The sequence below is a fragment of the Mercenaria mercenaria genome, unplaced genomic scaffold (assembly GCF_021730395.1).
Source record: "Mercenaria mercenaria strain notata unplaced genomic scaffold, MADL_Memer_1 contig_2790, whole genome shotgun sequence".
Lineage (NCBI taxonomy): Eukaryota > Metazoa > Mollusca > Bivalvia > Venerida > Veneridae > Mercenaria > Mercenaria mercenaria.
The window spans coordinates 15,254-30,817 of NW_026460869.1; the positions used below are offsets into that span (position 1 = coordinate 15,254).

The following is a 15,564-nucleotide window of genomic DNA, read 5'->3' on the forward strand; positions in this document are numbered from 1 at the left end:
TACAGTCATGTCTTTATTTTCAATGACAAAGCCACGGAAAATGGGAGTGACTGTAATCTTCTTGTGACCTATCACTTTAAGTGGCGGACCTTTATATTTGAAAAACTACTCCTGTTATATTTTCATCCCCCGGGCATTAAGCGTACGACATTTTACCGTTTCGCCTACAGCGCAAATTGATGACCCGTCTCATCAAACTTTGATACAAGACCTACAAGCTGACCTGATATATTAGACATTGACCTTCAAATCATCTGATAATCAGCATTAAGCTTAAACCCTAAAAGAAGAACGTCTTGGGTCAAACAACCGGGGGCATGATTTTGTATTTTGAAAACGAAGTCCCTTGTTTCTTAAAACCTCGATAAACAACATTTTAGTGTTTCGCCTATAGCCCACGTAAATCGCCCATTTTAGTTCATACTTACATTCAACAATTCATATGACAAGACCTACAAACTGATCTGTATAAAAATGACCTTGACTCTAATATGACCTTCATCTTCAAATTTAAAATGGTTACCTTTAAAATCAGCGTTTTTGGTCATACAGCTCAAATAAATGACCCAGTTTATTCATACTTACACTCAACAAACCTTGAAGCAAGACATACAAACTGGCCTAAATATAGATGACACTAACCGTCATATGAACTTCATCTTCAGGCAAAACCTCAAAAAAGCAACATCTTCGGTCATTCACCAAAAACGCGGTCCCGTGTTTGTTATAAATGTAGATGTCGTGTTACCTATTAACTGCATGTACAATATGATCTAGAGCAGTGTTTCAAAAGATAAAACTAAAATGTAAAAAATAACCTCAAAAATCGACAAAAATGCTGTAGAAACATCTAACATGACATATATCATCATTTTTTATTTCATGTAATCTTTTTTGATTTTTCATCATTCATTTATAATTTGTCTACAAACGTAGACGATAGGACCGAATGGATACATGTCTTTTATTAATAAAATAAAATAATTTCAAATCCGTGAGGACAGAGTTGAAGGTTGTTCACTTAGAAATGTCAATGTAATGTCAAAAATGCAGAAGGACTTTCGACAAGATTTATGATGCAAAAAAAGGCCTGGAAGTGGTCATATGCATCATACATACAAGCTACACATACAAATTACACATGTTTTGTTGTATTTCACATTATAATCAGCCTCCCGGTCATTTTGTTCACTTGAAAGATAACTAAAATGTCTAAGAAACGTTTTCCTTGACTACACGTGAACGTCGTCAAAAAAGCGGCCCGTTATCACTAAGCAGCGTTATCGCAACTAACGCCTTTCCTTTTGCGGTTCATGCAAAATAAACGTTATAGGTTTCAACAGAACAAATGCGTCTTTTACTCACTCAATCTTGCGATTGGGAAGAGTTTTAAGACGAATTTTGTTTCTTAAATTTATACTGCAATCAATTTAAACGGGGAGAAGTGCAGTATAAAAGTCTTTTAGAAAACAAGAACGTAGAAAGTTATTTTCCTGTACAATGTAATAGGTGTAACTTTATATAGACCGTAGCTTGACATTTGTCTCTATTACATAAACAGAAAAGGTATAACGTTATCTTATCTGAGTTTGCTGAAAAAAAAATGATACCTAGTAACCGCGACTTCGGTTGCTTTTATCTTATTCAGTTTATGACTTGTATTAAAATGTTTACTTTTTCTTCGACTTTTCAATGTAATGGTATTCATCATATTATCGTCATGTATCATTTTCATGCAGTTTATTTACCATTGATTATGTAAATAATTCAGTTGGAACTGAAGAATAAATAGACCAGTCAATAAAAATTTTAAAAGGGCTTTCATGTTGAAACATTTGGTCAATCGGTGCTGGATGAGGACGAACCCGCTGCAACATCTAATGGGATGTTCCGATTTCTCGATTAATTCGGTTGACCAGAATGTAAAGTCATCTTGAAGATTTCAATGAATGATAGCAAATATATTTCTTCAGTACGGCTACCGTTATAAGGAATAGCGTGAATATTTTGCCGCAATTCGAATAAGTTTTAAAATTCAGAAGTAGTTCAAAAGCACTTCTACGAGAAGGTATATCAAAACCTGATTTTTATGGGGATCTTGCTTAGCTACACACTTCATAATATTTTGGGTCATAGCAATTTTTAAACTGTAGTTATTAACGTTGTAAAACGTTTTATCAAAATACGCTGTACTTGACTTATTTGAGATACATCTCATGTCTGGTTACTGTTGGACGCTATGCTTTCCTTTTTGATCGTGTCTGACGGAACATGATAGGCAGTTCTTAAATTGCAATGGAACTGAGCTGTTTTGATATTCGTCTTTGGTCTGTTTCGTGGGTCTTTAATGGTGTTTTTCTCCATGCAGAGACATTGAGTACATGCGTTTATGGTTCCTAAAATTTGCTTTTAAACAAATTTACAAGAGCATTTTTGTGCCTTCTGTAACCACTGCATTTGTTTAAAGGTTCACCTGGCGGGTATTACTTTTATGTACTCGGTGACTATGAAACAGGACAGGTGTTAACAATGAGGTTAGTTGTGCACCAGAAATCAGTTTAAACTTTGTCAGACATTTCCAAGGCGGTGTTCCAATGTGTTCATTATTATTAAAAACTGTATCGGTCAGGTCAATGTGGAACAAAAAAATGACTTTCAGCGCCGTGTTTTGATAGCAGCCAGCTTCCGTAATCTTAACGGGTGTTGTGAACGAGAAGCTCCGATTTCCAGTCTATACACTTCTATCATATCCATTATATAAGCAGAGGTGTTATGGTGTAGAACCTTAAAGATGTTGTCAGACGAAGTATCTGTAATATAATATAAAGACAGGTATTGCATCATCCTTTTGTAAATTTTTAGTTAGTGATGTTAATGTCAGATTTCAGGCATAGAATACCTTTCATGATTTAATGCATTTAATGACGTAAATTTCCATGTAGTTTTTATTAAATTTGATTCAGTAATGAGGAAGTTAATGATTTTTAAACTTCAGCATTCTTTTGTTTTTATTTCCCAAATCATAGTAACGGGCCTTATATTGACCAATTTACTTTCGCGGGGAAATAGTCGAGTTCACGGATTTGTCGTGATTCACGTGTAAAATTTAATATTTGGCGGGACATAACCATACAAATTGACAAGATGAGCACACCATACTACGGCTGACAGAATGTCACACTAATCTATTCTTTGAAGATATTAATTTTGCTCGATCGGGGTAAGAAGTTTCTTTGTTAGATTTTTGTATTATATTTGAACTGTAATTTCGTTTTGTAAATTGTTTTCATTCTAAAGAATTTTGTAAAAAGATTTATTTTTCGGCAAGCTGCTAGCTGATTTCGAGTTGTCAGGCTAATTTATTAATTTTTTCTGACTTTTGAAAATTATTTCTTTCTAAAGATGAATCTAGGATGTTTCATTTGCATTATGTGTCAAATTTATATTGAAAGTTGTGTATCTTAATGTTTAGTAAGTTGTTTTCACATATTTCGTATTTGTCAATTTATGCATTGTTAATTATGGAACGCTGGTACGGTATTGTATTGTATTGTATGTTATTCTATAAATATATGGTCTGACTAGTATGATACGTTACTACCGTATATTTAATATTTAATTGCAACTTAAAAATATTGTGTGCCTGTTTATTTATCCCCCCACCAAAGGTGAAGGGGATATTAGAAATGCTCTCCGTCCGTGCGTGCGTCCGTCCGTTCGTCCGTCCGTCCGTGCGTCCGCAACGATCTTTGTCCGGACCATAACTCCAAAAGTACTTGAGGGATTTTCTTCAAACTTCATACACTGATAGAACACATTGGGAGGAAGTGCAGTGTGCAAGAACAATAACTCTACCTTGCCTATTTTTTGAGTTATTCCCCTTTATCTTATTTTCTTAAAAAATTTTGTCCGGAGCATAACTCCAAAAGTACTGGAGGGATTTTCTTCAAACTTCATACACTGATAGAACACATTGGGAGGAAGTGCAGTATGCAAGAACAATAACTCTACCTTGCCTATTTTTGAGTTATTCCCCTTTATCATATTTTCTTAAAACATTTTGTCCGGAGCATAACCCCAAAAGTACTGGAGGGATTTTCTTCAAACTTCATACACTGATAGAACACATTGGGAGGAAGTGCAGTGTGCAAGAACAATAACTCTACCTTGCCTATTTTTTGAGTTATTCCCCTTTATCATTTTTTCTTAAAAAAAATTTGTCCGGAGCATGTCTTCTTCATGCATGGAGGGATTTTGATATATCTTGGCACAAATGTTTACCACCACGAGGCGGAGTGTCATACGCAGGAACCAGGTCCCTAGGTCTAAGGTCAAGGTCACACTTAGAGGTCAAAGGATACAAGAATAAAAACCTTGTCCGGAGCATTTCTTCTTCATGCATTGAGGGATTTTGATATAACTTGGCACAAATGTTCACCACCACGAGATGGAGTGTCATGCGCAAGATCCAGGTCACTAGGCCTAAGGTCAAGGTCACACTTAGAGGCCAAAGGTCAGATACATGAATGACTTTGTCCGAAGCATTTCTTCTTCATGCATAGAGGGATTTTGATGTAACTTGGCACAATTATACACCATCATGAGACGAAGTGTCATGCGCAGTTCCCCTCTTTAGAATTACTTCCCTTTGTTGTTACTTTAAATAGCTTTTATTGTAACTTTTTCATTACTAGTCGTAGGGAAAAATCGAGACCACTTTTCTGTAGTACAACAAACATGCTAAATCCAATTTTGAGGTGTATTTTGACCAGTCTCTTCCTGATAAAGATTTTTGTGTGGACTTGCAATTTTTTTTTTTTTTTTTTTTTTTTTTTAAAGATTAACTTCCCTTAGTTGTTACTATAAATAACTTATATTGTAACATTTTTATAATTGACCCTAGGGAAAAAAACCACTTTTCTGTGGTACAGCATAGATGTTACTCTCCAGTTTTAGGTGTATTTTATTAATTTTATTATATATAAGGTATCTCTACCTAGTAAGGAGTTTTTTTGTGGACTTTAAAAAACAAAAGACTTACAATGATTACTAAACAACCACAAAATTAACATTCCATTTGCAAATACAGCTGCCCGGTGGGGGGATTAGCCATGTCTGACATGGCTCTTGTTTCATAACTATCAAGTGTCCGTTTTTACATGGTAGTCGATAATACAGAGTTAACGTTCCTGCCGGCTATTGCATTAATTCAATTTGTATTGCATTATGTTAATTTATTGTTGTAATAGTAGCTGCAGATGATTACCCTTTTGTCTCTAATTTTCATCATCATCCTCTCATATCTGTATCAAAGTCTTAACTTAAATCAGTCATGTGAGTAATTAACTTGCGACTTGATAGAAATTGACGTATTGTGTTAAAGTGACGTATGAATCTAATAGCACATATATGTTGTATTACTAGCACGTACTATTTATGGGAGCCTGCAGAGGTATGGTGTACCCAACATAGCAGTTTGTGCTTGTATTTGTATTTGCTATGGTGCTTACCATGTGTTATATATTTTAGCTTCTTCCACCAGACGACATATTTCCTGGTGATGTCACGACCCGTAAGTGACATATCCGTCGTTTTCTTATCTCGCCTGGGTGTGAATTCCCAGAGCTGAGGATCTTCGCCCTATGGTTGTGCCCTACCGGCCAAGCTGTTGATCTTTGTAAACGACTGGGATAGCTCAGTGATACAAACACCGGATATGGGGAGCAAGAATGGGGTCAACTTCTTCGCAATTTGATGGGACAGTATTAAGCTTTTTTAGAAATCTCTAACTCAAACATCGTTTACTCCAGACTGTTATAGACATTGAGCTCAACACTTTCTTCCTTTTTATTTATTAATTAATTTTCTTTTCATTGTAAATATTCATTCATGTAAATTAGCTTGTAAATATTGTGAGTATTAAATTGTTCTAATAAGTTCCGTCTCCGGTTCGACCATCCTGTCACACAGACCCTTGTACTGTATTCTGTATTTCACTGAAGCTCCTTCAGTACCGGGGTAACACGATTATAAAAAGACGTACTTGTGATAACACGAGTTGGCGTGTTCTGTACATGTTACAAATGCCAAGTAATTACAATAGTCTAACCGTGATTCCGTCTAATGTGACCTATTCTGTGTAGTCCGGCACAGAGTTGACTTTATCACTGGGTCACCGACCTTCACCGAGATGCCTGCAATGTTCTTGGAATTACGCTTTGATGTGACTAACTGTACCTCTGTCTTGGAGAAGCCTTTGTGGTAGCCACATGACGTTGCCTGATTTATTTACTTTTTCTGTGGATTGCAGTTTGAGGAGATTGTATTGAACTTCTTGAAGCGTAGTTTGTCTTTTTGTTTTATAATTGCGTATTCGCGGTTTTGTGTTATGGCGATACTATTAATAATTGCACAGGTGTTTTTCGAAAGAATATTTTCTCAAGCAAAGTAAATAATAGAAGATTCGAACATACATTAGCTGATCAATTAGTATGATTATCGAGCTGATGATTAGAAAGAATATTAAACAGACATTCAAGAATCTACCGACAGGGTAATTACAGAGTCATTTTTCTCCACCTATGATAACTAGTCACTGCTAAGTAAGCTACATTTAGAATTCTAAAGTTCATGTTTAAACATGTCACGTGACAGTGTCACAGGATGGAGGGACACATCATACCACAGTACCTAGTTCAAACAATGCCAACAACTTTATGAAAATAGTGAATTATTTTATAACTAAAAAGAAAGAAAAGGTAACAAAGACAACACTTACGAATTAATGAAAAGAAAGAAAGTCCTAGATATTACAATTCTTTGCGGAGGCTGCCTGAAGTTCTATTTCACAGTGATTCAAAATCTGAGTATGAAATGGTATAGCACAACTGTAACACTTAGGAAAATACTGTCCTCCATGTTGCCAACCCTGTTTTGACTCCCCTTGGTGTCTACTACGATTAACTTTCTTCATTTCCAACGAGAACATCGTAGTGAGATTTGGTTACAACACCAATCTCCTAGCCGAAGATAAGAAGGATTGCTCTCTTTCTCTCTATGTGTGTGTGTATATATATATATATATCCTGCAAAGTCATTATCCGGAAAATAAACCTTTACCAGTTTGGGAAATAATCTTGGAACCGCGATAAAACGATATAGGACATTATGGTAAACATGGAAACGCTTTAAAAAGATACACATACCATCTGCAGATTCCTATAAGGTCACGTGCTATACATGGTACTTTACTGAGTATACGTCACTAATGTTCCTCACAGAGAGGTCATATTCATTTAAATCTACTTAAAATAGTTTATCATATTTTATATATCCTAAATTAAATCAAATGAGAATGGCTGATATTAACACTTATCATGCTGAACACAACGATAACTTTTGTAATGTCTTGCCAGGTATGAATACTAATAGAAAGTATTTTTGTATATGAACTATTTACACAATTTTCATGAAAGTGTTTACAACTGAATAGTTATGACATTTAACATATAACTTGTAATATAAAATACTAACAGTATATACCAGAACTTACAGTTTACAAGACAACACCGGCTTTCCATAATTCATGTTTATTAAACAATAAGTTATGAAAGATACTAACATTTATAAAACACAGAAGCATATAATCCTCTCATCGTAAGAATTTCCTACAGAATTCGAACAATTTACGAAAGTGGCAAAATAAATTCAATAAACATTGGCAGAGTTCAACAAAGTTAAAAACAAATCATGAGTTTACTACATACACCAAGCCTGCGAAAATTAAGTTTACAAATGTAGGCCCGTACTGATTATTTCATATTCTTATACAAAATAAATCAAGATGTCGAAATAAATAACTTTGCTGAAATGTTATTCCTGAACTGAAATTCGTTGAACTGCCGAATATATGGAATCAAAAGATTTTTAGTGAAAAAACATAATGCATTTGATCTCAAGGATGAAAGCTATTGATTTACTTAGTATTAAACTCAAACATTATTTAGTAATAGGCACTAGCATTTCCAAAAAAAAAATGATAGCACATGTCAGTTTTGTGACAGAAGGCCTATCCATTGAATGTGTTGCCTTTATACGGCATAGAAAGTTCAGGTGAGTGCACCACTACTAGAGTGTTCAACCAGTCTTTATGATAAAATCTAATGGCATAAAATCTAAAATAGATTAGTTCTATCATTGTGTTTAAGTCTGAAGTATACGAAGGCTAGTTACAATTTTCTTCAGAATTAAATCCTGAAAATTCATCGGAACTTATACTAGTATATAGCCTGTAAATTTACTGTCAATATCCCAAGTACTAATTATGATTTATCTCTCTGTTTAACAACAGTCAAGAAGTTTACATCCCTAACTTGGCGGCTTTATCACTCAGCTCTTCAACTTCATCTTTAGTATAATCATTCTTCTTGTAGCCTTCATTTGCAAATTCGTCATCAGACATTGCTTCTATGTCGATAACTTCGATGCATTTTGCTGGAATAAAACCCTGGATAAGAACTTCATCATATTTTTTGGCATAATTTTTCAGCCTTTGATTTCCGGATAGATATTGATCGCGTCCTTTTTCTGTTGACAAATCGAACACATCAATCTGTTTTTCTTTTAACAGTGTCTCCATATCAATTCTAACCACAGTAAACGTTTTGGCCTCATATTTTACTTTCCCCCCTGTATCGGCTGCTGCAAAATACGCCCCACCTGGACTGTCTGCTTTCTGGTTTGAGGTACTTTTTTTCCTTTTCCTTCTTTTCTGTCTTTTCCATCTTCTCCTTTTCCTTCTTTTTTGTTTCCTTCTTTTCCTTTTCCTTCTTTTCTTTCTTTTCCTTTTCCTTCTTTTCTTTCTTTTCCTTCTTTTCCTTTTCCATCTTTTCTTTCTTTTCCTTCTCCTTGTTGTAATGCTGAAGTGCCAGGCGATAGTAAGCTTTTATTGCTTTCTTTGTTGCTGTCGTAGAGATGTATGGCGATGCTCTCAAACCGTTAATATGAGCCGATACCTTTGCATCTGTTGCCCCGGGTTCTCTCGCCTCGAGTCCTTCACTTGGGTCTTCGTTGTCGCTAAGAACACGATATACATATCGCCGCCCAGTTGCCATGTCAGATTGCTTGCTGTGAATCGAAACAAACGGAAAAGGTAATGTATGTATTTAGAATCAAAACAAAAGATATAATACCTCTCAGAGCCATCGCGATTTGTCTGTATATGTCATTATATCAATATATACATTATTCACTTTCTTGTATTTTTCAAAATTGTTTCGAAGTGCCCTCTCCCACACACCACATCTTGCTTGTATAATTGATTTAACGAATAACCACAGCTTTACATTTTTATGGAGTTTAAGAGTCAATGATCTTAGTTTAGATACATCTTTATCTAAATTTCACAAACTTATAAATAAATATTAACTAGATAAACATATTTACAATAAATTAATCTAAATGATTTGCCAACTATTAAAAAGGGCTATCAGAAGACACAATTATCGCCTTCGTACGAGGAATGTTTTTAAACCCTAATATACATGTATATATGACTACCAAGTTTGTGAACTACAAGCATCGAAAATTCATATAAAATAGATCATTTTCACACAAGAACTTAAATTAATTTTGTTAGTTAGTATACGTACACACCAAATTAAAAGAGACGAGTACAAAATTATTGTTTCATTAAATGAATATTTGCATTACCTAAAATATTCGGCTTTTATTTGGCTGCACATTTCATGTACAAAAATTAATCCTTAAGCTAATGTAAGCTACTATTAACATTTCAAGTATGTACCAATAACAATAATGTTAATAAATTTAAGATTTTAAAGAAGAATTGTAGATATGCACTGCGGCAAATAACGTAAAACCTTATTGGTTATTTTGTTATATTTGAAATAATATCCGATCCAAATAAGATATAACAGTTAAAATATTACATATTCCAGTTGCATATAGAATTTAAGAAATAATATATCCAAAACAGTGATTTGTTTTGAATAAACTCAAGTCATAAGGACCATGATCAGTATTTTTCTATCTCTCAGTGTCCTTTTTTGACCTTTTTTAAAAAATGTATAGGTTTATATCTTTTCTAGATATACTTAGATATAAAAATTATTAAAATAGTTTAAGTAATAAAATTACATAAAGCGTTAAGGTTTGAAATTGAATATAACAATGTATATTGTTCGAAAATGGGTGCGAAGACAACCTGCATATCATGTACTCATTACCAAATCCACCTTTGTATACATACAATATAAAAGAAAGCGGAGCTTTTAATTTATGCATATACATGTAATTATGTTTGTGTTGTGTTTACTGTATATTTTAAGTTTGGGACAGAAATTTTAATAATTTGACACTGTGACGTTCATAAAAAGGGCGGCCAAACATATCTTAACGTAAACAATGTTTCTGTTTAGATGTTTCTGGAAAAAAAAACGAGCTTTAAATTCGATTAACACGTTTTTTGTGGGCAGCGAAGCGTGCCCACACATTTACCATACCAAAAATTTACGGTCGATGAGTCTTATCCGAAACCGAAGAACAAGTAGTTCCATGTCCTCCATAAATTTCACGTAATTCAAGTCTGTTTAACATTAAGAAAGTTCTGAGATTCAAATTTATCTAAAAATACATTGCTTAAGTATACATTTGTCGTAATCTATATTTTTAACAAAAACAAAGCGTATGAAAATGAGCGTGCTTGCTTTGATCACATGACCAAAACAATTCTTTATCACGTGACCAAAATAAACTATAAATAACCTACAAAAATAGTACTTCAGCTCTAAAATCGGTATTAAAACCAAGTTGCGTCTTCTGTAAAAATTTTAAATAAAACTCAGTTCCTGCTAGAAAATTAATTGAAAATTTTGTTATTATTACAACACCAAAGAGTTTGTTTTGGTCACTTGATCAGAAAACATTTAACTATCACGGCGCGCGTTCTACTGAATGATAAAATTGCACCCGTGTATCCGCCGAAGTTTGAAGCATAGAAATGGGTTTATGGAAAGATATATATTGCATGAAATCAGTAGAAGATGTGTTATCTTATTTATTTTTCATAGAGAAAGATACGATCTTTTCATAAAATTTACGTAAATAATTTTTATTTGCACGACTTAGGAAAATAATTGCAGCCGTATTGAGGGGGCGAAAAATTCGTACCTGTTTCCCGAAAATACGAACATAAGCACTTCAATTTGATTTAATTTTACATTCTAGCTGGTGTTTGTGACTGACATATCATTAAAGGGTATACTTAATTGGAAAGAAACATTATCGCGGTGTTTTCGTCCCCAAATATTCACGTACTGGCGTACGATAATTATACAATAGCGGGCTTCGGAAGACAGCAATAAAATTATTTTAGACAATTCAAACTAAGTTTGAAAATTTTCAATGATCAATATTTGCATTTTTTAACAATAAAATTCATAAAAAGATCCTTTGGAAGCATAGAATGCAACAAAGAAGAATAATAGCAGACTTGGTTTGATTGAGTCTATTCATGAGAGTTAATGAAATATGCAACACCTCTTACGCCCCCTATCACTGGTTTCAGCGGAACTCTATTGCACATATGTTGAATGGACTCCATGATCCCAAAGGACCAGAAAATATAACAACACTAAAACATGCATGTTGTATTATGAGGCATATATTACATTAATCTAGAGCTGAAAAATGACTGAATGCAGCCTAAAAAGATCATGATGTGTGCTGATGTTGGAGACAGTAGTAGTTGTTTTGGTTGTTTTAAAATAGAATTAAAACAGTTTAATTTCATTGTAAATATTCTTTTATGAATGATTGCTTTTAGTTTAAGAACTATTCTGAAGTACCTTTTATCTATGTAATTTATGTATAATATATTCATAGCCTGCTTTTACCAAGATGAGATCTCATTTGAAAAAAAAGGTCACATGTATGTCAAGGTCACAGGGGCCTGAACATTGAAGCCCGTTTCTGATCAACAACTTGAGAACTACTTGACCCAGAGTGTTGAAACTTCATAGGATGATTGGACATGTAGGGTAGATGACGCCTATTGATTTTTGAATCACTTGATCAAAAGTTAAGGTCACAGGAACCAGAACATGGAAAAAAGTTTCCAACCAGTAACTGAAGAATCATTTGATCCAGAACCTTCAATCACGATGATAGGAATCACAGAGTAGATGACCCTTAATATTTCTGGGATCACTTGACGTAAGGGAAAGGTCACAGAGGCCTGAAAATAGAAAAACTCTTTCTGATTAATAACTTGGGAATCACTTGACCCAGAATGTTGAAACTTCATAGGATGATTGGACATGCAGAGTAGATTTATGACTTTTGGGCTCACTCGATTAAAGGTCAAGGTCACAGGGGCCTGAACATGGAAAACGGTTTACTTGAGAACCACTTGACCCAGAATCTTGAAATTTCATAGGGTGATTGGACATGTCATGAAGATGACCCCTATTGCAGCCAACTATTATTGGCCCTTTGTCTTTAGCTCCTATCCTCTATTGACTTCTTACCTATTACAACTATGCAATTGGGGAGACATGGGCATCTTCTAGTTTGAAAATTAACTGCCTTCCTTCGAAGAAGGTGGGGTATTTTGTTAATATTATTGTTTCATGATGGATGTCGGTAGGTCTGTAGACCACTCGGTTTCTGGATGATATCTGGGGAACGCTTGGGCCTAGGATCATGAATGTAATCGGGAGATTTGTCATGACCAGCAGATGACCCCTATTGATTTTGAGTTCGGAAGGACAAAGGTCAAGATCACATTGACAATAGAACTTTTTTGCCAGAAAACTAGATAATGCTTTAATCTAAGATCACATTTGATAGGAAGTCATTAAAAGCTGGTAAATGACCCATAATTATTGATTTAAGGTCAATACGTCAAAGTCGAGTGCGTAGTGACCAAATAATTTCTGTTCCTTATCAGTTACTTCATGCAAGTGTTTTACAAGCTCTTGTTATAACAACACATTATTATCAATTAGTCCATGACCTTTGCTCACATTTATAGTTCCAGTAAAAGCAGAGTGTTTTCCCATTGATTTGTTAAAAAAATAAACTTATTATTCAAAAAAAGATTTTGAGCAAGATTAACCAAACCTCACAAAATTTTCAGTTAGCACATGGGCTTTACTCATATATTATTTTATCCCCGTTGACAGAGTAAAAGCAGAGTTTTACCCCTTGATTTGGTAAAAAAGGTTGGAAATGCTTATTAATCAAAAGTAGCTTAACTAGATTCACCAAACTTAAGCTAACTGTTCATGCCCATTACCAGAAGCTGTCAACCGCTGCCCACATCAGTCCTCTCAGTGCTTTGATTTAATCTGGCGAGGCCTTCAGAAAGAATTTTTATTTGCCAGTCTTTTTTCATCAAGTTAACAGTGGCGTTTGGAGTGAGCATTTACGTTAGACAGTTTGGTGTAAGCATTTAAGTTTTTTATTTTCCATTCTTGTTCATTAAATAAATAGTTATTATCCTCCACCATCCGATAAAGGAGAAACCACTCCTATCTGTGGATTCGTGAAAAATAATACACGAGATCCGAATGGTAGAGTACATTATTTTTTGTCGAATCAACCGTTACGACATGTTTCCCTTACTTAAAGCCTTTTATGCAATTTTATTTTGTTTCAAAAAATGAAAAGAATGGTATGCAGCAAATGGACGAATCATGATATAATTGCCTCTGAATTAAGCAAACATCAAGTTTGATGACAAAATTGCTGTTCTAAATATAGTTTACATTCATGATTGTAGTTAAAAAGAGTCGCAATAACACGAACCAGCGCCTCTAAAATCTGAGTATTTGAACCAACTTAGACCGTCAGTTTTGTATTTTAAACAAGTTCATACTTGTTAATGTTTCCACCGATTATCAACTCGAATGTATTGATTGAACAGCAACACTGAAAAAATGAAAATAAAAGGGTTATCGCACATTTGCCTTTTTGCAGTACATCCTTATTAATTTTGAAACATAATAGAAGTTTTATTTTTTTACTTACAATGTAAGGTTATATATATATATATACTCCAACCGTAAAAAGCGAAAGAAGAAGTTAAACTGATAAAGTGTTTACGACGATTCATAAAATTTGCTTTAGTATCAGATATAAACTGCCTATCTTTGCACTTCAAATGATTTACGTACAGGTAAGGGGAATTTTATATACACGGTCTTATGCAGATAGGGTTTAATTTCATCACCGCTGCAATTATATAATTGCCATTTTTGATATAAAAACAACTATAATTTATGATTGCAATATAGCATAATATTTGTATCTACCTAAATATTCTGCAATTTATTTGCTAGTAACAAAACTGTGGTACTGTTTTAATAGTGCCTGATACACGAAAAATCGGATTCAAGAAGAAATACTTGCAGTACATTGATTGTACATGGGTTAGATATATTCATGCGAAGAAAAACTGAACTGTTCCGTATCAATAGGATAAGCTCTGTAATGAGAACTTTCGTTACGATAACGTTTACATGACCCAGAGGAAGTAAACATTTATCTAAACACGCTGCTATTGACATTCTTTTTGACACAAATCTCTATCCAACTGCCATTGATTAAAATTCGCGGAGACTAATATTCTTATATTTTGGAGTTGCATTACTCAAACACTTCTGCTCTGCATGCGGTTCAAAGACATTCACTTAATCGTTGGACATCGCTAATGTCGCCGATCTAATAAAAAAAAATCAAAGCTTTCAGAAACCTGATGGGGCGGAGATATTGTTTTGCTATGATTATGCAGGTGAAACGATATTTCTAAATGTTATCTTCGTGAATTTGTCTTTTTTCATTTACAAATATTGCTATAAGATTTTTTACTAAAGACAAATTTATTGTTGATTTAGAGTTTATTGTCGTTCCTTAAATACAGCTTTCTGAAAGACTGAAATTGTCCTGTGGATACGGAGAAACGTTTCAACGGCTTACCAGCAGCATATAGGAATGATTTCACTAAACAGGAAGTGACAGCTCAGTGAAGAAGTCCAAAATGTAGTGCCATGCTGTTGATGAAATCGTGTATAATGAGTCATATGAGGATGTGGCAGTTATATTTTCGGCTTAGTTTAATTGCTTATTGTATTGAGAAAAGATCTAGACCATTTTCATTGTGAATTTCCAGGTATTAGTTTTGTTCTTTGAGAAAGTGTCTACATACGCATAATTGGTAAACAGCTATTTTCATGGGAGCATTTTCAGAGGTTGATGTTTTTCAGAACAGATTAATTTTCTTATTTGTAACATAGCATGTCAATATTGTTCTATTTCTGATAAGAAGACGACCATATATGGTTTTCATATCAGTGAAATGCTGTGAAGTACTGAAAATGAGGTCTCAATATTTCATTGTTTATATAAAATAAAGAAGAAAATAATTGGAAGAGTGTAACCTATAATAGATCTATTACTAGTGATGAAATGTGACGTCACCAATAAGGTCTGAATAATATCTGAAAAAAAGCATATTCATCTGAGGTCTTCCTCCACTATCAA

At 34.0% G+C, this 15,564-nt stretch overlaps 1 protein-coding gene across 1 annotated transcript; it reads right to left on the reverse strand.

Annotated features, from left to right (window-relative positions):
* Positions 1 to 8,638: 8,638 nt before the first annotated feature.
* LOC128552420 (uncharacterized) lies at positions 8,639 to 14,164 on the reverse strand. The gene is made up of 2 exons (XM_053533458.1): positions 14,053 to 14,164; positions 8,639 to 9,126 (listed from the first exon to the last, which is right to left on the reverse strand). The coding sequence occupies exon 2, from the start codon at positions 9,111 to 9,113 to the stop codon at positions 8,670 to 8,672; it is 444 nt and encodes a 147-aa protein (XP_053389433.1). The 5' UTR covers positions 9,114 to 9,126; positions 14,053 to 14,164; the 3' UTR covers positions 8,639 to 8,669.
* Between the last annotated feature and the right edge of the window lie 1,400 nt (positions 14,165 to 15,564).

Coding starts and splice junctions, on each gene's coding strand:
- LOC128552420 (XM_053533458.1), bottom strand. CDS start 9,113: ATGGCAACTGGGCGGCGATATGTATATCGTGTTCTTAGCGACAACGAA.